The following is a 25,704-nucleotide window of genomic DNA, read 5'->3' on the forward strand; positions in this document are numbered from 1 at the left end:
TATGTGTGTGTATGTGTGTGTGTGTGAGTGAGTGAGTGTGAGTGAAAGTGCCCATGTGTGTGTCTGTGTGTGTGTTTATCTATGTCTGTGTCTGTTAGTGTGCGCTTGAGTGTATGTGTGAATTTTTGTCATTAGAATGAGTGAGTGCGAGAGTGGGTGTGTGTCTGTGTGTGTGAAAGAGAGAACAATTTTTGTTGTGTGTGTGCGAGAATGCTTGTGAGTTTCTGTGTGTCTGTGAGTATGTGTGAGTGTGACTGTCTGTGTGAGTGTGGGCGAGTGCAAGAGTGTGAGTGTGAGAGTAAAAGTGTGTGAGTGTGTTTGTGAGAGTGGAAGAGTGTGTGAGTGCGAGAATGTGAATGAGAGTAAAAGTGTCCAAGTGTAAGAGAGTGTGTTTGCGAGAGTGTGTGCGAGAAAAGTGTGATTGTGTGAGAATGTTTATGAGAGTGTGTGAGTGTGTGTGTCTGAGAGCAAGAGTGTGTGTGAGAGTGGGAGTGCGAGTGTATGTGAGAGAGTGTGAGTGCGAGATTGTGTGAGTGTGTGTCTGAGTGCAAGAGGGTGTGTGAGTGTGAGTGAGTGCATGTCTGAGTATGTGAGTGTGTGTCTGAATGCGAGAGTATGTGTGTGTGTGTGTGTGTGTGTGAGTGTGTGTGAAAGTATGACTGAGAGTGTGTGAGTGCGAGTGTGTGTGAGGGTTTGAGTATATGTGTGTGAGTGCGAGTGTGTGAGAATGCAAGTGTGTGTGTGTGAGTGAGTGTGAGTGTGTGAGAGTGTATGTGAGTGTACGAGTGTGCGAGTGCGAGTGTGGGCAAGTGTAAGTGCGAGTGTGTGGGTGAGTGTGAATGTGTGAGTGTGTGTATGTGCGTGTGCGTGTGGGCAAGTGTAAGTGCGAGTGTGAGTGTGCGAGTGTGTGTGAGTGTGCGAGTGTGTGAGTGTGTGAATGTGTGAATGTGTGAATGTGTGACTGTGTGAATGTGTGAGTGTGGGTGTGTGTGAATGTGCGAGTGTGTATGTGTGTGAGTGTGTGCAAGTGTGTGAGTGTGAGTGCGTGTGAGTGTGTGTGTGCGAGTGTGCGACTGTGTGTGAGTGAGTGTGCGAGCGTGAGTGTGTCTGAGTGTGTGTGAATGCGAATGTGAGTGTGTGTGAGTGCGAGTGTGTGCGAGTGCAAGTGTGTGTGAGTGTGTGAGTGTGAGTGTGTGAATGTGTGAGTGTGGGTGTGTGTGAATGTGCGAGTGTGTGTGAGTATGTATGTGTGTGAGTGTGAGTGTGTGAATGTGTGAGTGTGGGTGTGTGTGAATGTGCTAGTGTGTCTGAGTGTGTGTGAATGTGAATGTGAGTCTGTGTGAGTGCGAGTGTGTGTGAGTGTGTGTAAGTGCAAGTGTGTGTGAGGGTGTGAGTGCAAGTATGTGTGAGTGGGTGTGAGTGAGTGCGAGTGTGTGGGCAAGTGTAAGTGCGAGTGTGTGAGTGTCTGTCTGAGTGCGAGAGAGAGTGTGTGAGTGTGAGTGTGTGTGTGTGTGTGATAGTGTGTGAGTGCGACTGTGTGTGAGTGTGTGTGAGTATTTGTGGGATTGTGTTTGTGTGTGAGAGTATGTGTATGTGAGAGTATGTGTATGTGAGAGTGTGTGTGTGTGTGTGTGTGTGTGTGAGACTGTGAGTGTGTGTGGGAGTGAGTGAGTGTGTGTGTGAGAGTGTGTGTATGTGTGAGAGTGTGTGTGAGTGTGTGTATGTGTGGGATTGTGTGAGTGTGTGTGTGAGAGTGTGTGTGTGTGTGAGAGTATGTGTATGTGAGAGTGTGTGTGTGTGTGTGTGACTGTGTGAGTGTGTGAGTGCGGCTGTGTGTGAGAGTGTGTGTGGGAGAGAACACAATTTTTGTCACTGGATGTTGAAATGTTTGTAAAGTAAGCAGATTGTTTCTCTCTTGTGACCTGCCTCCTGCCAAAAGGGAAGTCACACAGTTACACCACAAAACGCAGCAAGCTGTCAATCAACCGCTTCTGAGAAACAACTAAAATAAACTTTGGAATTAAATGGCGTTGTTCTCATTTCAGTTTTCATTCCAGAGTATTATTGTACCAAAACGTGACACATCTGCTCCCATACTGGGGTCACACAGAGTCAGGTAAAACTCCAAAAATCATTCCAGCAAATTTGTGTGTGAGATTAAATTTTTTCTGTTGGCTGTTGTACTGTAATAGAAATTTTTGGAAGATATGAGTGCAATTTTCCAGGTACAGTAGTGTGGTGGTTATGTTACTACACTAGCAATTCAAAGACCTGGACTAGTTAATCCAGTTTTGTTTTATTCATTCACGGGATGTGGGCATCGCTGGTAAGTCCAGCATTTATTGCCCATCCCTAATTACCCTTGGGAACATAAGAACATAAGAAATAGGAACAGGAGTAGGCCATACGAACCCTTGAGCCTGCTCCGCCATTCAACAAGATCATGGCTGCTCTGATCATGGAGGTGGTGGTGAGCCGCCTTATACAACGGAATGTCTTACTAGACCATTTCAGAGGACAGTTAAGAGTCAACCACATTGCTGTGGGTCTGGAGTCACATATAGTCCAGACTAGGTAAGGGTAGCAGATTTTCTTTCTTAAATGTTGGTTTTTATAACAATCTGGTAGTTTCATGGTCACCATTTTTATTCCAGATTTATTTAATTAATGGAATTTAAATTCCCCAGCTGCCATGGTGGGATTTGAGTTCATGTCTCCAGATCATTAACTCAGGTCTCTGGCTTACTGGTCCAGTAATATAATCACTATGCTACCATTTGACAATTTAAATTCAGTTTAAAAAGCATGCAAATTTGATATGTTATTAATAATGTTCCCTCTAATGTTTTTTGGCCTGCGCGGCCCCTCACTGACTGCTCAGGACCTGCAGAGCATTGTGAGGCCACCCAGCTTAACGGAAAAGCTGGTTATCAGTAAAAGTAACCGTGAAGCTGTCGGATTGTCGTAAAAACCCAACTGGTTCAAGGATGTCCTTTAGGGAAGGAAACCTGCCATCCTTACCTGGTCTGGACCTATAGCTGATGCTTAAGTGCCCTCTGAGATGGCCTAGTTGTATCAAACCACCACAAGGAACACTTTCACCGCACAGGCTTCAGCTGTTCAAGAAAAAGCCCCCCACTATCTCAGGGCATTACAGATTGGTCTTGCCAGGGATGGCCACACCCTGAGAATGAATAAATAAAAGATAAAGCTTTGTCTCACACACACCAGCTGCAGGGAAATTTCACTGGCATCAGAGAGGGATGGGGCAGAGATATCGGGGGCGAAATTCCCCGGCGCCGTTTGGGTGTGGTAACCGAGTCGGTGCGGGACTTCATTCACCCAGTGTGGAAGTCCTGCCTGGCTGCGAAATTGCAGTTACCAACCCTCACAGGTAGTGCAGCACAATGTCACGTGCTCCACTTCCTGTTGGGGTGGGTCCGGGGGCACTACTCAGGGGCGTTCGGCAGCGCAACGCGGAGAAGCCACATAGCACTGATGCATTTCAATGCCCCACCCCTGCGCCCGCTGTGCACTCTACCGGGCTTCTGATGGCCTCCACTGGGCCACCAGGACGGCATGGTGCCGAGACCGCAGCCCGGCACCCAAACAGATTGCCGAGCTGGTGGAGTTGGCAATGGAGGACCATGATGGGCCGACAGGAGAGTCAGCCAAACCAGCAAGATGGCGGTGCAGGGTGCTCCCCACCACCCATTTAACTTCCAACCCGTGAGCGGATGTCGGCCTGGTTCGAAACCCACGAGGATGGCACTGACACCGCTCGTGGCAGTATGGCTAGGCAATTTCCACGGGGTGCTAAGGGGTTGCTGCCCACCGCGATGGTGACATCGCAGTTGCGCGGCTGCCCGGGGCGCTACTAGTGGGGCGCGGCGCTACCGTGCCAGTCCCTCCGCTAACACTCGTGCAATTCCGCGGGAGCCAATAGCACCTTCCCACCTCCTCACCCGCCCCCCCCCCCCCACCACCCCACCCGCAGTCCCACCCCCCCTCCCACCACCACCCGCACGCCCCCCCCCCCCACCCCCACCACCCCAGGCAAAAACAGTTTCGGGCCCTGTCAGCGCCCCCCAGAGGAGCTAATGGCCCATCAAGTCTGACTTCTGACTCAATTTTCTTCTTTCTCAAGATGCCTTGATTGCCAGGACTAACATGTGCAACCCCTTTCCTTTTTATTACATGTATTGGTGGTCTTCTGTTCTTGAAATTTGCTGATATCCATTTGCTATTGGTAAGAAGAAAGCATGTGCATAGAAGTTAAAGGCAGCAGTCACCTTTACAACTTCTTGTATGGCTGTCTCTGGCCTCAAGGCTTGGCATATTTCTGTGACTGTCTCACCAGTGAGTCATAGGTAACAATAGCAAATCTCCTCAGATGTGTCTAGGTGCCTGCACCTTGGCTTCTGTACATGGACGGTTGGGTAAGATTGCATGCAGCAAGGCCACTTCTGGTGTAAACACATCTCTCTCTCTCTCATGCCTCCTCACATTCTCTTCTATAATCAGTAAGTATAGGAGTAATCCCACTGGGATATCCATCTTCCATACTGTGGAGGGAGCAACTGGAAAATCGGGGCTTCAAAGTAATATCATATACCACAAGCAAAACAAATAACAAATGCAATGAAAAATGTAAAGAAACTATCACAATGAGTACTATCCAAAGAACACTATAAAACTGATAATGAAACAACAACTTGTTAATGTAGTAAAACATCCCAAGGCGCTACACAGGAGCGATTATCAAACAAAATTTGACACTGAGCCACATAAGGAGATATTAGGTCGCGTGGCCCAAAGCTTGGTCAAAGAGGTAGGTTTTAAGGAGCGTCTTAAAGGAGGAGAGAGAGGCGGAGAGTTTAGGGCGGGAATTCCATGGCTCAGGGCCCAGGCAACTGAAGGCACGGAAAATCGAGAATGTGCAAGAGGCCAGATTGGAAGAGTGCAGTGATCTCGGAGGGTTGTAGAATACAGAAATCGAAAGGGGCGAGGGCCATGGAGGGATTTGAAACCAAGGATGAGAATTTTAAAGTCTCTAACTCCAATATCTAAAATGAATGAAGATGTTTTCACTGCAGTGCTTGTTTTAAATGGTCACACTAATCTTTATAAGAAAATTATAAGCATCTTAAGTCTTCATTCACATGGTGCACCAAAACTTAACTATTGCATGTTTCAATGTTCAGAACTTAGAGACTAGGACGAGCAACTGCAGTAATAGTTTTTGTGATCATCTTAAACTATTTAAGACATTTCTTCATTTTAAGATTTAGCATTAAGTCACCTGTTGTAAACTGAAATGTGAGAGCACAGCCTATTAAAGAACAACCAATGGGAACTCTTCATTCCAGCAGGATGCTCTAAACTATCCTGAGCAATCTCTGCATGCATGAACAACAACGTGAATTTATATAGCACCTTTAACGTAGTAAAACGTACCAAGGCACTTCACAGGAGTGTTATAGGACAGAAATATGACACCGAGCCACATAAGAAGAAATTACAGCAGATGACCAAAAGCTTGGTCAAAAAGGTAGGTTTTATGGAGCGTCTTAAAGGAGGAAAGAGAGGTAGAGAGGCGGCGAGGTTTAGGGAGAGAGTTCCAGAGCTTAGGGCCTAGAGGGAAAGTTCTAAATATAGAAAGACTTCATTTATATAGTGTGTGTCATGACCTCAGGACGTCCCAAATGAGCTTTATAGCCAATGAAGTACTTTTGGAGTGTTGTCAGTGTTGTAATGTAGGAAACACAGCAACCAATTTGCACACAGCAAGCTGCCACAAACAGCAATGAGATAAATTATCAGATAATCTGTATTTAGGTGTTGGTTGAGGGATAAATTATGGCTAGGACACCGTTGAGAACTCTCCTGCTCTTCTTCGCAATAGTGGCTGTGGGATCTTTTATGTCTACCTGAGAGAGCAGACGGGGCCTCGCTTTAAATTTTCAAATTAAAAACAAAAAAGGAAAGAAGTATTCAAATTTATACTGTGCCTTTCACAGCCTCAGGGTGTCCCGAAGCGCTTTACAAGCAATTAAGTACTTTTAAAATGTAGCGACTGTTAGATTTAAATATAGTCAACACTTACTGGAATTAGTGCTGTCATCTTTTGTTCCATCGACAGCTCCATCAGGGTTCATTTGCAAGTAGAAGCCTTGCCTGCAATATAACCTGGTCACTATACCCTTGAGCTGGGAATCTGAAAAACAGTTGAAAGTTCTAGTTGAGAATTGATCTCGCTGCACCAATGTGATTTTTGCATTTCCACAATAACCATTAAATTCTTCTCAAAGGAAAGGTCACAGAATTAGTGATAATCAGTGCTGAACTTGAGAATTCTTTTTACTAAACACTTGTTCTGCTGCCAACTACATTGAGATACATAATGCTGTTCTCACCCCACACCCATCATCAGTAAGGACGGCAAGGTTTTGGAGAGGGAACAAAAAGAGATTTATTAGAATGATGCCAGGGATGAGGGACTTCAGTTACATGGAGAGACTGGAGAAGCTGGAATTGTTCTCCTTAGAGCAGAGAAGGTTAAGAGGAGAATTAATAGAGGCATACAAAATTATGAAGGGTTTTGATACAGCGGATAGGGAGAAACTGCTTCCACTGGCAGAAGGATCGGTAACCAGAGGACACAGATTTTAGGGGATTAGCAAAAGAACCAGAGGGGAGATGAGGAGATTTTTTTTTACACAGCGAGTTGTTGTGATCTGGAATGCACTGCCTGAAAGGGCGGTGGAAGCAGATTCAATAGTAACTTTCAAAAGGCAATTGGATAAATACTTGAAAAATAATAAAATTGATCGGCGATGGGGAAAGAGCAGGGGGAGTGGGACTATTTGGAGAGATCTTTCAAATAGCCGGCACAGGCACGATGGGCCGAATGGTCATAGGGATGTCCGAAGCATCAATGATGTAAGAATGACAATAGACGTAGTGATGCAGCAAATAAACTGGACGTGTAAAGCACGTTTATCTGTGCAATTCTTACTATATGCAATAAATTTATGAAAGCATTAGAATTGGGGTCCAACCAAAATTTGATATCATTGAAGAAAGAAAGAAAAAAAAGAAAGAAAGAAAGAAGGAAAGAAAGAAAGGCAGACAGACAGACTTGTATTCCTATAGCGTCTTTCACGACCACCGGACGTCTCAAAGCGTTTACAGCCAATGACGTACTTTTGGAGTGTAGTCACTGTTGTAATGTGGGAAACGCGGCAGCCAACTTGGGCACAGCAAACTCCAATGTGATAATGACCAGGTAATCTGTTTTTTGTTATGTTGATTGAGGGATAAATATTGGCCGCAGGACCCCTGGGATAACTCCCCTGATCTTCTTCGAAATAGTGTCATGCGATCTTTTATGCCCACCTGAGAGGCAGACGGGGCCTCAGTTTAACGTCTCATCCAAAAGACGGCACCTCCGACAGTACAGCGCTCCCTCAGCACTACACTGGAGTGTCAGCCTAGATTTATGTACTCATGTTCCTAGAGTGGGAGTCGAAAAGCTCTTCTCTAAACTAAATTGTTTAAATCAACTATGCAATTGTAATTCCAAGAAGAACAACGTTATATAATATTTGTTAAAGAACTTCCAAACAAATAAATTCATCTGTCTTTTAAAGTGCTTGATAAACAGTCTTACAACATGAAATAAAATGAAGGAGGGGGCGGTGAAATTCCATGGGGTGGGTGGATATGAGCTGCTGTAAGTGCTGGGACCTCCAAGGTTGAGAGGCTCAGGGGGGCAGAATCCTTGATTCGCATCTAATGACAGGTGCCCAGGTCCCAAAGACACATTGAGGATGCCTCCTTCCCCGACAGGCAGCAACGTGTGGCATAAGGACATGAGAACATAAGAAATAGGAGCAGGAGTAGGCCATTTGACCCCTTGAGCCTGCTCTGCCATTCAATAAGATCATGGCTGGTCTGCCATACTGCCATAGTGCTGGGGTAGTGCCAGAATACTCCCCGCCAACCCTTTTCCCAACTCCAGGAAAAGACTTTCAGTTGCACGTGGAAATCATTTTTTTTTTTAGAGTACGTCTTTTGTTCAGGGAGCCGCTTCTGCCAGTTGTAACTCAGTGTTGTCAGATCAGCCATGATCTTATTAAATGGCGGAGCAGGCTCGAGGGGCCAAATGGCCTACTCCTGCTCCTATTTCTTATGTAACACGGTCCCCAAACCCCAAATTCCCATCCCTGTCCCTCCTTGCATCAACAGCTGAGCTCACAGCACAGGAAGCTCCTCTCCCACAATGCTAGTCAGGGGCTCTGAGAAAGGTGGGGAACTGGTATATCCCTGTCCCGATCGAATCTGAGACATATGCCTCACATTCCCGCTGGAGTTTCGAGAGTGTATTACAGAGAATTACATCGAATGTACAGCACATAAACAGGCCATTTGATCCAACTGGTCCGTGCCGGTGTTTATGCTCCATACAAGCATCCTCCCACATCTCTTCTCACCCATGAGCTTAACCATCTATTCCTTTCTGCTTCATGTGTTTATCTAGCTTCCCCTCAAATGCATCTATACTATTCACCTCAACCACTCCCTGCGGTAGCGAGTTCCACATTCTCACCACTCTCTGGGTAAAGAAGTTTCTCCTGAAATCTCTATTTCATTTATTAGTGACTATCTTATCTAATTTTAGTCTCTCTCCTCACCCCTCATCCCTTCCTCCCACCCCGCTCTCCCCCCCACCCCCGCTCCCCTCCCCCACCCCCCCCAAGTAGAAACATCTTCTCTACGTCTACTCTATCAAACCCCTTCATAATTTTAAAGACCTCTATCAGGTCATCCCTCAGCCTTCTGTTTTCTAGTCTGTTCAGTTTTTCCTGATGGTTTTAACCTCTCAGTTCTGGAATCATCCTTATAGATCTTTTTTGCACCTTTTCTAGTGCTGCAGCATCCTTTTAGTAACATGGAAATCAGAATAGTGCACAGCACTCTGAGTGTGGTCTAACCAAGGTTTATGCAAGTCTAACATAACATATTAGCAGGGCTGTGAATTTTCAAACCCATAAACCCTTGTTATTTACTAATCATTCCCATTTGTAAACTTATCATTTAGAATTAAGAGGCCTGAGAATTGTAACATCCTCATTTTTACCATTCCCCAATATATCTTATAATGGCATTCACAACAATGTCCGAAACTCCTCTGGCTGAAAGGTAGATTTTTAATTAAAGCAATTTCGCAAGAGGTTCTAATCAAAGTGAATCACTGGGTTTTAATATCACACATTTTATGTCCAAAGGGATAGAGAAGAAGAGATCAGAATGAAAGGATTCAGAGAAAGAAAGCAACTCCAATCAAAAGACACATCATACAGTTCCTCAAATCTAGAACCCAGCATGAATTCCACTGTTGAAATTGGACTGTTCTAAATGAGTCGTGAGGTTAGAATTCCCTATTTAAAAGTTTTATTTGACCTTGTTCACATGTTGAGGTACATTAAAAAATGTTTAATTTTTAAATTTAAAAACATTGGATTAAACTGATGGATCCTGTCTCCAACTTTGGTGCCACATAAGATGCAACAATTATCCAGAATTTGCTGCCAATATAAAGGTGAACTTACTGATATTCACCGTTATTGACTTGTGAATCATCCAGTGACTTGTGGTGAGGAAGAGATTCCCCGTGAGTTGCGAATCTCCACAAGTCGCTGGACGATTAACACCGCTCCACCGTTAACCTCGCGATGACAGCAGCTCGCCCTCAACCTCTCCGTGAGTTCCAGGAAATTTCTGCATTTGAGCATTAATTACCCATTAAACTCACCGCAGGAAGTTAGGGCTGGTATTTCATGGCGGAAGGACACTTTCAATGAGGAGATTTATGTTCCTGCCATGCCACTCAACCTCTCCAGCCCAGAAAATTGTTCTTAAAGATTTTTAACATTTTAAACCTTGTAATTTTTTCTTACTTTTCCTTTCTGTCTCATTTCTCTCTCTTAATCCAATCTTTCTTTTCCTCCCTTTATTTCTCTTTCTGTATGTGTTTTGACTCTAATTCCTCCTATTTCCTTCTCGTCGTTTCTGTTTCTTTCTCAATCCTTAAATCTCACAGGTTAAGGAGATAGACTGGCACAGGCACGATGGGCCGAATGGCCTCCGTCTGTGCTGCCTGATTCTGTGATATTAGAATTGCGAACAGGGTGTTTATCACTAGATTTATTGAACTTTGACCTGTGTTATCTGTATCTATTCAGAAACGTGGATTCATGGATGAATTCTCCAACCCCTGGAAGTGATTAAATGAATGCTACAAATTGGAATTATATAGACGATTCAGTATTTGAATCACTAAATGAAGAATGCTTTGCTTATACTCACCATCATATCTGTTCTACTTAATCATGTTCACACTACAATAACATTATCGCTAAAAATGTCAACTTTGATTAATACAGCATGGTTTGCGTCTTGTTTAATGAATACACAAGTATATCTGTGACACTTCTATAAGCTTCAGTAGGCATGAGGTAGGCTTTTGGGTTTAATGGGCAATTCTTTAAAAATAATTTTCTTGACGGTAAAACAATCCTGAACCACAGGTAATCCTTGAAGCATCAACGTGTTCCTGAGGGTTATTATTTAAGAATCTTGACAAATTATAGGAACAGGAGGAGACCACTCAGCCCCTGGAGCCTGTTCTGCCATTCAATGAGATCAGGGCTGATCTGCGACCTAACTCCATCTACCCGTCTTTGGCCCATATCCCTTAATACCTTTGGTTAACAAAAATATATCAGTCTCAGATTTAAAGTTAACCATTGAGCCAGCATCAATTGCTGTTTGTGGAAAAGAGTTCCAAACTTCTACCACCTTTTGTGTGTAGAAGTGCTTCATGACTTCACTCCCGAAAGACCTGGCTCTAATTTTTAGACTATGCCCCTAGTCCTAGAACCCCAACGAGTGGAAATAGTTTTTCTCCATCTACCTTATCTGTTCTCCTTAACATTTTGAAAACTACGATCAAAATGCAATTTGATTCTGAAATATATAAAACCCATCTTTGTAATAACAAGTCTGATTGCTGAACAATTTAAACAATACAGCGGGTCCCCTTTTAATGATCATGTCGATTGAAAGATAATGAATCTAAGTCAGAAATGTCCAATGGAGAAAGATGTCACATGGCTTGGAACTATAAATAATCCTACTTTACATTTTGATTTCCTCATAGGATCATTTTTTGAAGCCTGAGCAATTACAAGTGGCTTTGATCCAACAGACTGCAGACCATAATCATGATGTGCTCAGTGTTGAAGTGGGTGAATACCACTGGGCAGGAAAACCTTAACACTGCTGTGAAATTGACTGCTTTTGCAGACCCTATCTCCCAACCTAAATTATAGTGTATAATCATCTATCGCTATAACCCAGAGTTGAAAACAGACACCTACCTACTCTGCAAGCTCAAATATGGAGCCCTTACCCCTGAGCAGGTGACTAGTATATTTATAAATATATATTTCCTTTTTACAATTGCGTCAGAGTCAAGTGTAACGATCTCATTACAATATCTCTATGTATATCACTTGTCCAGATCTACGCAGCTTGTGGGGAAGTTACAAAACAATAGATTTGTACCATCACACAAAAGTTAACAGGAATAAATGTGTTAGAACGCTTCAGATAGCACAGAGAAGAGCTAAACTGAATGAATAAAATTAACACTGTCATAGCATATTGATGGAATAATTATATATTCCTGCAGGTGCCAACAGTTATATTTCTGTACAATTATATGGTGTGGTAACAATTGCAAGTAAGGTGGCATTCCCAATAAAAATATACGTTTTACGTTGCTTGTAACATCATAAACTCTGAGTTAGTAATTCTGTAACATACTTGATATTTTGTATTAAATTTCATCTGCTTTGTCGTTTTTTAGTTCATGAAAGAGTGAGGAAAGTTGCCTCTGCTGCAATGCGATAGGAAGGATTTCAAACAAGTTTGCATTTAAACGCAGATGACTTTGACTGAAAGTTATTGATGGATTTTTCCAACTGTGCCCATCAATATGCAATGGGATCAGATCAAAAGTCTCCAAAACATTCTTGCAATGTTAAAATGTCACAGTGTCACGATCAGCTGGGGATAGATTTTTGTCATTACTCGTTGAGTGTTACACATTGCCTGGGCAGAGTGCAGAAACAACAATCTGACATGAAGGACCATACCTCCCCTAAAAAAACGTTCATATTTTCATAGAATCATATAACATAAAATGAGGCCAATCAGCCCATCATGCCTGTGTCGGCTCTTTGAAAGAGCTGTCATATTAGTCACACTCCCCCTGCTCTTTCTCCATTGCCCTGCAAATTTTTCCTTTTCAATTATATAGTCAATTGCCTTTAGAAAATTACTACTGAATCTGATTCCACCGTCCTTTCAGACAGTGCATTCCAGATCACAACAACTCGCTGTGTAAAATCAATTCTCTTAATCTCCCCTCTGCTCTTTTGCCAATTATCTGAAATCTGTGTCCTCTGGTTACCGACTCTCCTGCCAATGGAAACAGTTTCTCCTTATTTACTCTATCAAAACCCTTCATGATTTTGAACACCTCTATTAAATCTCCCCTTAACTTTCTCTGCTCGAAGTAGAACTATCCCAAATCCTCCAGTCTCTCCATATAACTCAAGTCCCTCATCCCTGGTACTATTCTAGTAAAGAATATTATTCTTTTCTTCCATTCATTTGAAAGGCAGAAAAGTCAGGTGGCATGCAATATCTTACCTAGGTCTTTAAAGTACAGACATGAGAAATATAATATTTTTGCAAAGGAACTACATGGGCTGAATGGAAAGTTCTAGTGGCAATTACAGTCTGACAGGCTTTACTCACATCCTGGCATTTCTCGATAATTAACATTGCTACGGGGAGACAGCAATAGGTCCAGCAATTGTATGCAATCTTTTTTCACAGGACAGGATTAACAGTGATTGATGACCTTTTAAGCAAAACATCTGAAATAAGAGTCTGCAAAAAAAAATGAAATCGGCCTGCAGTTAACAAGAGCTTACCAAGATAAAGAGCATACCTTCTGCCACTGGGTCTTAGATAGAGAGGAACTAAAATATATTTTAGAATTTAGTATTGTAGAAATGTCAGTTATTGCTCAAAATCAAATGTCTAGGGACTGCTGTCAGAAACAACCAACATCTATCCGTCAAATAAACATCACTGTTCACTACAACCTTCTGGTGAGAATGTGGAACTCGCTACCACAGGGAGTGGTTGAGGCGAATAGCAGAGATGCATTTAAGGGGAGGCTAGATAAACACATGAGGGAAAAAGGAATAGAAGGTTATGCTGATAGGGTGAGATGAAGTAGGGTGGGAGGACGCTCGTGTGGAGCATAAACACCGGCACAGACCAGTTGGGTCAAATGGCCTGTTTCTGTGCTGTACATTCTATATAATTCTGTACAATTCTAAGATCCCAAAGATCTAAATCAGAGTTCCAGATGTAAGATTAATGTCCATGATTATACCCAGTCAAGTCAATATTTTAAAATCCATTGAACATTCAGAAAGCGCACAGAAATAGCCACAAAGCCATGAAGTTACAACAACACCAACTTGCATTTATACAGCGCTTTTAACATAGTAAAACATCCCAAGGTTTTGACTCCAAGCCACATAACGAGATATAAGCACAGGTGAAAGAGGTAGGTTTTAAGAAGTCTCTTAAAAGAGGAGAGAGAGGCAGAGAGATTCAGGGAGAGAATTCCAGAGCTTAGGGCCCAGGCAGCTGAAGACACGGCCACCACTGGTGGAGCGATGGAAATCGGGGATGCGCAAGACACCAGAATTGGAGGAGCGCAGAGATCTCGGAGGGTTGTAGGGCTGGAGGAGATCATGGAGATTGGGAGGGGGCGAGTGCCTTCTAAACAATGATGAGAATTTTAAAATCAAGACATTGCCGGACTGGGAGCCAATGTAGGTCAGCGAGCACAGGGGGTGATGGATGAACGGGACTTGTTGCAAGTTGAGACACGAGCAGTAGAGTTTTGGATTCATTCAAGTTTACAGAGGGTGGAAGGTGATGCACATTTCTCTCTCTGCTATTTTAGTAAAGATATAAGCTGTTTGAAATAATTATTGGTTAATTCTGCCTTGAAATACCAGAGTAGGAAATTTCCCACAAACATGTTAAATGCTAGTATAATAGTATTCCATTGCAAAATTTCAGGGGCAAAGTTAGCTAGAAAAATTGGGACTTCAGATATGACAACAATTAGAAAGAAAGAACTTTGCATTTCTATAGCGCCTTTCACGTTTTCACGACGTCCCAAAGTGTTTTACTGCCAAGGAAATACTTCTTGGAGTGTAGTCACTGTTGTAATGTAGGAAACTGCAGCAGCCAATTTGCGCACAGCAAACTCCCACAAACAGCAATGAGATAAATATGACCAGCTAAATTTGGCGTTTAACCGGATAATTACATGTTTCTAAACAAACCCTTTACATCCATATAAAGTTTTGTAGGACCTGAACTTTCCTTTATAAAGATTTAAGTTTAATACAACAAGTTTTGCAGAATTTTATTTTCCTAAGTGTTAAATCAGTTTCAACAAGGGAAAAAGTGCCAAGTACACAAATGCTATCTGCCTTGGGACTCAACCACAACATGCATTCACAGCTGGGGCCAAGTCTATAGCCTTCAAGATATTGTGATTACCAATAATTGCTTTCCATCATCACTTATTTTTGGGGGGAGAAGTGGGACAAGAAAAACTAAATCACTTTAAAATCTGTTTGCACCTTGTCAAGGAATTCCAAAAGAAAACAATGCCAGATGGGGTTTTGTTTTGTGCTCCTATTAATCTTATCAGAGCATTATCTTTTTACTAATTAAACAATTTATTTCATTGTGATTTAAGTAATTAGGCAAATTAATGCTTAATGCCAAACAAATCTGACTGTTCCTTTTGTCTATTGTTCCCTTAAACCTTGTGCTGCGTAGAGTGACCCACGAGCCCCAGCCAGAGTGAAGATGATTAGGTAATTCCCCGTCAGTCACCACTGCAGTCCGCACTTCCGTCAGTGATGTGGATTGATTTTACACATATTATTTGTATTATACTCTACTCACTGCATTTTGCTGGAGAAATACTCATAGGCAGTCCCTCGAATCGAGAATGACTTGCTTCCACGTCAAAAAGTTCACAGATGTTTCAATGATGGACCTAAAATTCCAGGTCCGAACTAAATCTTGAAGGGTAGAAGATGCCTGTGCTTGGATTTTTTTAATGTGTGGTGGCCGTTGCACACCAGCCACCACATGGGCTTGACAGAGCTAGGTCTTGGTCCAGCAGCAAGGATTAACAAAGACAACTGCTGCACAGACCAAGCACGCACACATATCGCAGTGTGGGCTGGCTCGTGCTGCCCCTGGGCCCTCGCCTCTTCTGGGCCCCGATCTCACGCCTCTCCTGGGCCCCGATCACGTCCCTCTATGGTCTCTCGCCGCTCCTTCGCCCCGACCTCGCTGCTCCTGCAGTACCTGCATATGTTCCAAACACCGACCTGGACCTTGGTGACATCCCTTTTCACTGCCGTTGCTCTCCTGCTCCAGCACGTGCTGCTCGCTGGAGTGGTATGCTGCCACGCTGCTCCTTCTGCTCCCCTCACCACCACCTTCTCAATATCAACAAATCCCTGGGCGGCCGCTCCTGCGATTTACCGAACAGCCCCATGACAGACGCCGCCTCCACCGAGCTCGAGCTCAGCCTCGCTCTCCAATTTCTCGCTGGAGAAATAATCATGCTGTTATCAGGAGGCTTTGCTGCAGTTTTGGTCATGAGTTCTGTTTGCTATAGTTTGTAGGGATTCTTCTTAAATAGACTCTGCGGTCTGTTTCCTGTATCAGCCACCGAAGGACTCAGCTTAAGAGTGGAAGCAAGTCTTGCTCGATTCCGAGGGACTGCCTATGATGATGAAGATGCTGTAAAATAGAGTGTTTGCTGTAAGTCCCACCTACAACCCATTGGCTGACACGGTGGTGTCAATGTCCACACACTGGCATCTTCCACCCTTCAATATGTAGTTTGGGTCATGGGGCTAGAACCTCCACATTTTTTGCATGTTTAACACCCACTTAACGGCCATTTTACTGCTGAAATGATGTATAACGCCCATATATCGCCCATTTTGGCACAAAATAGAAACTGGCAGGAATTTTTCGGAAACTTAGCGCTGAGCATTACTTTCCCCATGTGCTTAACACCAAGAAAAAATATTAACGCCCGCCCACTTTTTTGGGGTGGAATCAGCAGAATGGATGAATTCAACGCCCATAATATCGGCCAGTGTTACTTTCCGCACGGATTTAACGCCGAGATTCAATATTAACGCCCGCCCACTTTTTTTTGTCGTAAAGAGCATATTTACTGAAACTAGCAGCCATGAGATCACCCAGCGTCAATTTCAGCAGCTCGCACACATATCGCCCACAATATCGCTCGGCCAAAAAACCACCCACAAAAAGTGGAACTAACCAGAACTAATCACAGCATTATGGACGCCATGTTCTACATCACTTGTCGCTTCCTTTAAAAGGCTGCTGTGCTTCAACTTCAGCGGAGTTCGGATGTACTCTGCAGGTCGTTGGAGTTGATGTGAACATCTGTGAAACATCTTGACCATACAGTGACCGATTAGAATTGAAGAGGTTTCTTCATCGGGACATTCCTTGTTTGTGACCAATCGGTGGAAAACAGAGAGCTACTGCAATGGGGCCTGTCCTTTCTCACCCTCTCTTGGTGACCAAATACATGCAGCAGACTTGACATCGTCGAAGGAATGTGTAAAGTCCTTACTCTACGACATTAAACCACACGAGGCACATTCTGGAGACAAGGTCACTCTGTGACCGTAACTCTTTATTCACAGGACTCGAAAGACGATGACCCTGCGTGGGACCTCCCTTTTTATACCTGTGTGATCAGGTAAGGAGTGTCTCCCACAAGTTCACCCCTTGTGGTCAAGGTGTGCATCTAGGTTGAGAGTATACAGTAATACAGTGGTTTACATTGTGGTTGCATACATGACATCACCTCCCCACCCCCAGCCCCCCCAAAGTCTTATTGGGATCATAGGTTTAGTCTTTCAGGTGGTCTACGCTCCCTCGTGGAGCGCCGCAGTTGGGGCTCTGGTTGTTGGACACTAACGTGAGTGTCTGTCACCTGTGGTGATTCCGGCCTGTCCGGGCTGACCGCAGGGACTGTGCATTCTTCTGATTGCTCTTGTTGCTCGTTCACTGACGGTGTTGTGAGCTCCATCTCATGGTCTTCTTCAGGTTCCTCCGTGTCGATGCTGAACCTTTTGTTTACTTGGTCCAGATGCTTATGGCATATCTGATCATTGTTGAGTTTTACCACGATGACCCTATTCCTCTCTTTGTCAATTATAGTGCCCTCAAGCCATTTGGGCCCCATGGCGTGATTGAGGACGAATACAGGATCATTTATTTCTATACATCTCCTCCTCGAATTATGGTCATGATACTCGTTTTGTGACTTGCGCTTGCCCTCAACTATGTCGGTCAGGACTGGGTGAATGATGGACAACCGAGTTCTGAGTGTCTGTTTCATTAGTAACTCTGTGGGCGGGACACCCGTGAGCGAGTGCGGTCGGGATCTATAGGCCAGCAGGACACGCGATAGGCGACATTGTAGGGCGGGTCCTTGAATCCTGAGCATACCTTGCTTAATGATTTGGACCGCACGTTCCGCCTGGCCATTGGAGGCCGGCTTGAATGGCGCACTCCTGACGTGGTTGATGCCATTGCCCGACATAAACTCTCGGAATTCGTAGCTTGTGAAACATGGGCCATTATCACTAACCAGGATGTCCGACAAGCCATCGGTTGCAAAGATCGCACGTAGGTTTTCCACGGTGGTGGATGACATGCACGAATTCAGAATGATGCACTCAATCCATTTCGAGTACGCATCTACCACAATAAGGAACATCTTACCCATGAACGGGCCCGCGTAGTCAACATGAATGCATGACCATGGTCTGGTGGGCCAGGGCCAAGGGCTGAACGGGGCCTCCCTGGGGGCATTGCCCAGCTGGACACGCGTCGTGCACCTGCAAACACAGTGTTCCAGGTCTGCATCAATTCCAGGCCACCAAACGTGTGACCAGGCAATGACCTTCATCAGCACAATGCCTGGGTGCTAGCTGTGGAGTTGCCTGATGAATGCCTCCCTGCCCTTCTGGGGCATAACTACCCGGCTGCCCCATAGTAGGTAGTCGGCTTGGATGGAGAGCTCATCCATCTGTCTGTGGAATGGTCTGACCTCCTCAGGGCATGCTCCGTGTGCGGGTGCCCAATCCCCAGTCAGGACACATTTCTTAATCAGGGATAGGAGGGGATCTCTGTTTGCCCAGATTTTGATCTGGCGGGTTGTGATAGAGGAGTCTGCGCTGTCAAAGGCATCGACAGCCATGACCATCTCGCCGCTTTGCTCCGCTGCCCCCTTAGTGGTGGCCAGAGGAAGCCTGCTGAGCGCGTCAGCGCAATTTTCAGTGCCGGGCCGGTGCCGGATGAAGCAGTCATAAGCAGCCAGCGTGAGAGCCCATCGCTGTATGCGAGCTGATGCATTGGCATTGATAGCCTTGCCTGACAACAGAGATATTAATGGCTTGTGGTCTGTCTCTAATTCAAACTTCCTACCAAAGAAGTACCGATGCATTTTTTTTACACCATAGACATATGCAAGCGCTTCCTTCTCGACCATCCCATATCCCCGTTCTGCATGAGGGAGCGACCTGGAGGCATAAGCCACAGGTTGTAGTTGACCTTAAGCATTGCCCTGCTGCAACACGCACCCAACCCCATAGGATGATGCATCACATGTCAGAACCAATTTTTTACAGGGGTCATACAGGGTCAACAACTTGTTTGAACAAAGTAGGTTTCGTGCCTGATCAAAAGCCCGTTCCTGACAGTCCCCCGCAAAACCAATCGCAACCCTTACACAGTAGTATGTGTAGCAGCTCCAACAACGTGCTCAAGTTCGGCAGAAAGTTCCCGAAATAGTTCAACAGTCCCAGGAATGAACGCAACTCCAATGTGTTGCAGGGCCTGGGTGCTCGTCGAATCGCCTCTGTTTTGGATTCGGTGGGCCGAATCCCATCTGTAGCAACCCTCCTGCCCAGAAACTCAACCTCAGGAGCTAAGTACACATATTTAGACTTCTTGAGTTGCAGGCCTACCCGGTCCAGTCGGTGTAGCACCTCCTCCAGGTTGTGGAGGTGTTCCTCGGTGTCTCGACCAATGATGAGGATGTCGTCCTGGAATACGATCGTTCCAGGAATGGATTTAAGCAGGCTTTCCATGTTTCATTGAAAAATCACGGCCGCTGATCGAATGCCAAACGGGCACCTGTTATAAACGAACAGTCCCTTTTGCGTGGTGATGGTGGTCAATAGTTTAGATTCGTCGGCCAGTTCCTGGGTCATATAGGCTGAAGTGAAGTCCAACTTGGTGAACAGCTTGCCGCCTGCCAGCGTGGCGAAGAGGTCCTCCGCTCTCGGAGCGGGTATTGATCTTGTAGCGACACCCTATTGATGGTGGCCTTGTAGTCGCCACAGATCCTGACAGAGCCATCCACTTTTAGGACGGGAACGATGGGGCTTGCCCTGTCGCTGAATTCAACAGGCGAGATGATGCCCTCTCTCAACGGCCGGTCCAATTCACTCTCAATCTTTTCCCGCATCACATACGGCACCACTCTGGCTTTGTGGTGCACTGGCCTGGCATCCGGAGTGATGTGTATCACTACTTTAGTGCCTTTGAAAGTCCTGACGCTAGGTTGGAATAGTGAATCAAATTGTTGTAGGACTTGTCAGCTGCCCCTGCCTGCCTGCGGGGCTCTGAATCACATTGATGATTTTGACTCCCTGATCCACCGCCGCGTTAGAGGCAGAATTGCGCGTGTAAATTACTTTCATCTCTTCCTCCCCAGCCATGACAGTTTGAGCCATCAACGCCGCCATTTCCAAGGTCAAATCCTTGGTCTCAATTAATTTGCGGAAAATTCCTGAATGACCGATGCCCTCGATAAAGAAGTCCCTTAGCATCCTCCCGCTGCAGGCGTCTGTGAACTTACAGAGGCTGGCCAAACGCCGGAGGTCCGCTACGAAGTCCGGTATGCTCTGTCCTTCACGAGGTCGGTGGGTGTAGAATCTGTGTCGGGCCATATGTATGCTACTCGCCGGCTTGAGGTGCTCCTCGATCAATTTGCTAAGTTCTTCAAAGGTTTTGTCTGCCGGCTTTTCGGGTGCTAGTAAGTCCTTCTGAGCGCGTAAGTCTTTGGTCCGCAGCTGGTCAAAAGATGAGCCCTTCGCTTGTCGGCTGTTGCATCCACCAGCCATTCTTTTGTAACAAAGCTTTGCTGAAGCCTCTTGACAAAATCGTCCCAGTCTTCTCCAACACAGTACCATTCCTCTGTGCTACCGGTGGCCATTCTGCTGGGCCGTGAATTCCCGTTTCTCGTCGCCAATGTAATGTCCTTACTCTGCAGCATGAAACCACACGAGGCACATTCTGGGGACACAGTTACTCTGTGACCTTAACTCTTTATTCACAGGACTCCAAAGACGATGACCCTGCATGGGACCTCCTTTTTTATACCTGTGTGATCAGTTAAGGAGTGTCTCCCACAAGTTCACCCCTTGTGGTCAAGGTGTGCATCTAGGTTGAGAGGATACAGTAACACAGTGGTGTTACATTGTGGTTACATACATGACAGAATGCTTCACTGCATTATGTGCCCAGTGTAAGAAATGACAGATAGATGAGGAGGACCAGACGTTAGACCCCTGCAAGTACAAGGCGAGGCATTCTTCCCTCGATTTGCCCGACACCACTTGCCTTCGGAGACTGCGCTTCCACAAGAAGGTTATTACTCAGGTATGCCAGCTGATAAGGACAGATCTGCAACCTGCCAGCACCATCAGTACTGCACTGTCCGTCAAGGTCAAAGTCACCGCAGCACTGTTATTCTATGCCTCGGGTTCTTTTCAGGCCACAGCTGGCGATTTGCGGACTTTTTCAGCATGCCACACATCGCTGCATTAGACAGGTCACTGAAGCCCTGTACGCATACAGGAGGGACTTGATCAGCTTCCCTATGACGAGGGAGGCACAGAGTGAGAGGGCTCTAGGATTCTCCAGAATTGCAAATTTCCCCAAGGTGCAGGGAGGAATAGACTGTACGCACATCGTGATGCGGGCACCTTTTCAGGATGCAGAGGTTTTCAGGAACCGTAAGGGATTCCACTCCCTGAATGTCCAACTGGTTGTCGATCACCAGCAAATTATACTGGCAGTGAATACTAAATTTCCAGGCAGCATCCATGATGCTCACATCCTGTGTGAAAGCACTGTATCTGACTTGTTTAACAATGAGACACAAGCTCAATGCTGGATGCTTGGTGACAAAGGATATGGCCTCCCCACCAGGCTGATGACCCTGCTGCGTGACACCCACACCGAGGCCAGGAGGCGATACAATGAGAGCCACAGAGCAACTCGCAATATCATGGAGAAAACCATTGGAGTGCTGAAGCAGCGCTTTAGATGCTTGAACCACTCAGGAGGTGAGCTCCAATATCATCCTAAGCAGGTAGCTCAATTCGTGGTGGTGTACTCCATGCTGCACAACTTGGTTATCAGGAGGGGACAAGAATTGCCTGATGAGTCTGACAGTCCGCCTCAGCAGAGAGAGAAAGAGGAGGACAAGGAGGTGGATGCTGACATCAGCCCAGACTCTGGACTCTGGACTCTGGGGAGGTACCAGCGGATTGGAAAGCAGCTAATGTAACGCCTCTGTTTAAAAAAGGGGGCAGACAAAAGGCAGGTAACTAGAGGCCGGTTAGTTTAACATCTGTAGTGGGGAAAATGCTTGAAGCTATCATTAAGGAAGAAATAGCGGGACATCTAGATAGGAATAGTGCAATCAAGCAGACGCAACATGGATTCATGAAGGGGAAATCACGTTTAACTAATTTACTGGAATTCTTTGAGGATATAATGAGCATGGTGGATAGAGGTGTACCGATGGATGCGGTGTATTTGGATTTCCAAAAGGCATTCGATAAGATGCCACACAAAAGGTTACTGCAGAAGATAGAGGTACGCGGAGTCAGAGGAAATGTATTAGCATGGATCGAGAATTGGCTGGCTAACAGAAAGCAGAGTCGGGATAAATGGGTCCTTTTCGGGTTGGAAATCGGTGGTTAGTGGTGTGCCACAGGGATCGATGCTGGGACCACAACTGTTTACAATATACATAGATGACCTGGAAGAGTGTAGTGTAACAAAATTTGCAGATGACACAAAGATTAGTGGGAAAGCGGGTTGTGTCGAGGACACAGAGAGGCTGCAAAGAGATTTAGATAGGTTAAGCGAATGGGCTAAGGTTTGGCAGATGGAATACAATGTCGGAAAATGTGAGGTCATCCACCTTGGAAAAAAAAACAGTAAAAGGGAATATTATTTGAATGGGGAGAAATTACAACATGCTGCGGTGCAGAGGGACCTGGGTGTCCTTGTGCATGAATCCCAAAAAGTTAGTTTGCAGGTGCAGCAGGTAATCAAGAAGGCGAATGGAATGTTGGCCTTCATTGCGAGAGGGATGGAGTACAAAAGCAGGGAGGTCTTGCTGCAACTGTATAAGGTATTGGTGACGCCGCACCTGGAGTACTGCGTGTAGTTTTGGTCACCTTACTTAAGGAAGGATATACTAGCTTTGGAGGGGGTACAGAGACGATTCACTAGGCTGATTCCGGAGATGAGGGGGTTACCTTATGATGATAGATTGAGTAGACTGGGTCTTTACTCATTGGAGTTCAGAAGAATGAGGGGTGATCTTATAGAAACATTTAAAATAAGGAACGGGATAGACAAGATAGAGGCAGAGAGGTTGTTTCCACTGGTCGGGGAGACTAGAACTAGGGGGCACAACCTCAAAATATGGGGGAACCAATTTAAAACCGAGTTGAGAGGGAATTTCTTCTCCCAAAGGGTTGTGAATCTGTGGAATTCTCTGCCCAGGGAAGCAGTTGAGGCTAGCTCATTGAATGTATTCAAATCACAGATAGATAGATTTTTAACCAATAAGGGAATAAAGGGTTATGGGGAGCGGGCGGGTAAGTGGAGCTGAGTCCACGGCCAGATCAGCCATGGTCTTGTTGAGTGGCGGAGCAAGCTCGAGGGGCTAGATCGCCTACTCCTGTTCCTAATTCTTATGTTCTCATGTTCTTATGTTCAGACAATCAGGCTGACACTGAAGCTGTTGTGTCTCTGCACCTTGTTACAAACTCACACGAGGCATGTATATATCAGACACGGTCACTCTGTGACCTTCACTTTGTTCCCAGGACCAAGGAGTCCTGACCCTGGGTGGGCTCTCCCCTTTTATACCTGGAAATCCAGGTGAGGAGTATCTCCCGCAAGCTCACCCTCTGTGGTCAGGGTACAGGTACAGTGTGCATGAGTTACAGTTACATAACTATTGTCATTGCAAGATGATGAAATACATGACATCACCTCCCCCCTTGAGTCTTTTAGTTTCAGAGGTTAAGTCTATCGGGTGGTCGACGCTCTCTCGTGGAGCGCCGCAGTTGTGGCTCTGGTGGCTGAGCCTCAGCACGCGGCTCTGTCACTTGAGATGATTCCGGCCTGTCCGGGCTGGCCGCAGGGACTGTGCATGCTGAGGGCTGTCTTTGTTGCTCATACGCTGGCAGTGGTGTGGGTGCTATCTCATCATGCTCTTCTTCCGGTTCCTCCGTGTCTATTCTGAACCTTGTCTTTACTTGGTCCAAGTGTTTACGGCATATCTGCCCATTGTTTAGTCTGACCACCATGATCCTGTTTCCTTTTTTGCCAATTACGGTGCTCTCAAGCCATTTGGGTCCCAAAGCATGGTTAAGAACAAATACCGGGTCATCTATTTCTATACACCTCCCCTTTGAGCCTCGATCATGGAGCTCGGTTTGGGACTGGCGCTTGCCTTCAACAATGTCTGCCAGGTCTGGGTGAATAAGGGACAGCCGTGTCTTGAGCGTGCATTTCATGAGGAGTTCCGCTGGCGGGACTCCCGTGAGCGAGTGCGGCCGGGACCTGTAGGCCAGCAGGAGGCGCAATAGGCGGTACTGAAGGGAGGGTCCTTGGATGCGCAGCATGCCCTGCTTTATGACTTGGACCGCCCGTTCCGCCTGGCCATTATAAGCCAGCTTGAACGGCACTGTCCTGACGTGCTTGATCCCATTGCCCGACATAAACGCCTGGAATTCATGGCTGGTAAAACACGGGCCATTGTCGCTGACCAGGATGTCCGGCAAGCCGTGGGTCGCGAAAACCGTACACAGACTCTCCACGGTGATGGATGTCGTGCACGAGTTCAATATGATGCACTCGATCCACTTCGAGTATGCATCGACTACAATCAGGAACATTTTCCCCATGAACGGCCCCGCATAGTCTACGTGAATACGTGACCATGGCCTGGTGGGCCAGGGCCACGGGCTGATTGGAGCCTCCCTGGGGGCATTGTCCAGCTGGGCACACGTCGTGCACCTGCGAACCCAGTGTTCCAGGTCTGAGTCAATACCCGGCCACCATACATGTGACCGGGCAATGGCCTTCATTAACACGATGCCAGGGTGCTCGCTGTGGAGCTCCCTGATGAACGCTTCCCTTCCTTTCTGGAGCATGACTACCCGGCTGCCCCATAACAGGCAGTCGGCTTGGATGGAGAGTTCATCCATCCGTCTCTGAAGCGGCCTGACTTCCTCGGGGCACGCCCTGTTTGCGGGCACCCAATCCCCAGTCAGGACACATTTCTTTATCATGGATAGGAGGGGGTCCCTGTTGGTCCAGAGTTTGATCTGTCGGGCTGTGATGGGGGAGCCCGCAGTGTCAAAAGCCTCAACGGCCATGACCATCTCAGCGCTCTGCACCGACGCCCCCTTGGTGGTGGCCAGTGGGAGCCTGCTGAATGCGTCAGCGCAATTTTTGGTGCCTGGCCGGTGCCGTATGGTGTAGTCATACGCAGCCAGCGTGAGGGCCCATCGCTGTATGCGAGCTGACGCGTTAGCGTTGACAGCCTTGCTGTCGGACAACAGGGATGTTAACGGCTTGTGGTCCGCCTCTAGCTCGAACTGTCTACCGAAAAGGTACTGGTGCATCTTTTTCACACCATACACACATGCGAGTGCTTCCTTCTCGACCATGCCATATCCACGCTCTGCCTGGGAGAGCGACCTGGAGGCGTAAGCCACCGGTTGGAGTCGGCCGTCATTGTTACCCTGCTGCAATACACACCCAACCCCGTAGGATGACGCATCGCATGTTAAAACCAGTTTTTTACAGGGGTCATACAAAGTCAACAGTTTGTTGGAACACAGCAGGTTCCTCGGCTTATTGAAAGCCCGTTCTTGACAATTCCCCCCAAACCATTCACAATCTTTACGGATGAGCATGTGTAACGGCTCCAACAATATGCTTAAGTTCGGCAGAAAGTTCCCAAAATAGTTCAAAAGTCCCAGGAATGATCGCAACTCCGATATGTTGCCGGGCCTGGGCGCCCGGTGAATCGCTTCAGTTTTTGATTCAGTGGGCCGGATCCCATCTGCG

At 46.1% G+C, this 25,704-nt stretch overlaps 1 protein-coding gene across 2 annotated transcripts in view; it reads right to left on the bottom strand.

Annotated features, from left to right (window-relative positions):
- The window catches only part of fgf14 (fibroblast growth factor 14), a 356,072-nt gene that overhangs the window by 249,162 nt on the left and 81,206 nt on the right, over positions 1–25,704 (bottom strand). For both annotated transcript variants that reach the window (XM_070891408.1, XM_070891409.1), the window contains one exon: positions 6,107–6,217. In XM_070891408.1, the coding sequence (XP_070747509.1) occupies positions 6,107–6,217 (111 nt within the window). The remainder of the gene's footprint in view (positions 1–6,106; positions 6,218–25,704) is intronic.

This window comes from Pristiophorus japonicus, chromosome 10, assembly GCF_044704955.1.
Source record: "Pristiophorus japonicus isolate sPriJap1 chromosome 10, sPriJap1.hap1, whole genome shotgun sequence".
NCBI lineage: Eukaryota > Metazoa > Chordata > Chondrichthyes > Pristiophoridae > Pristiophorus > Pristiophorus japonicus.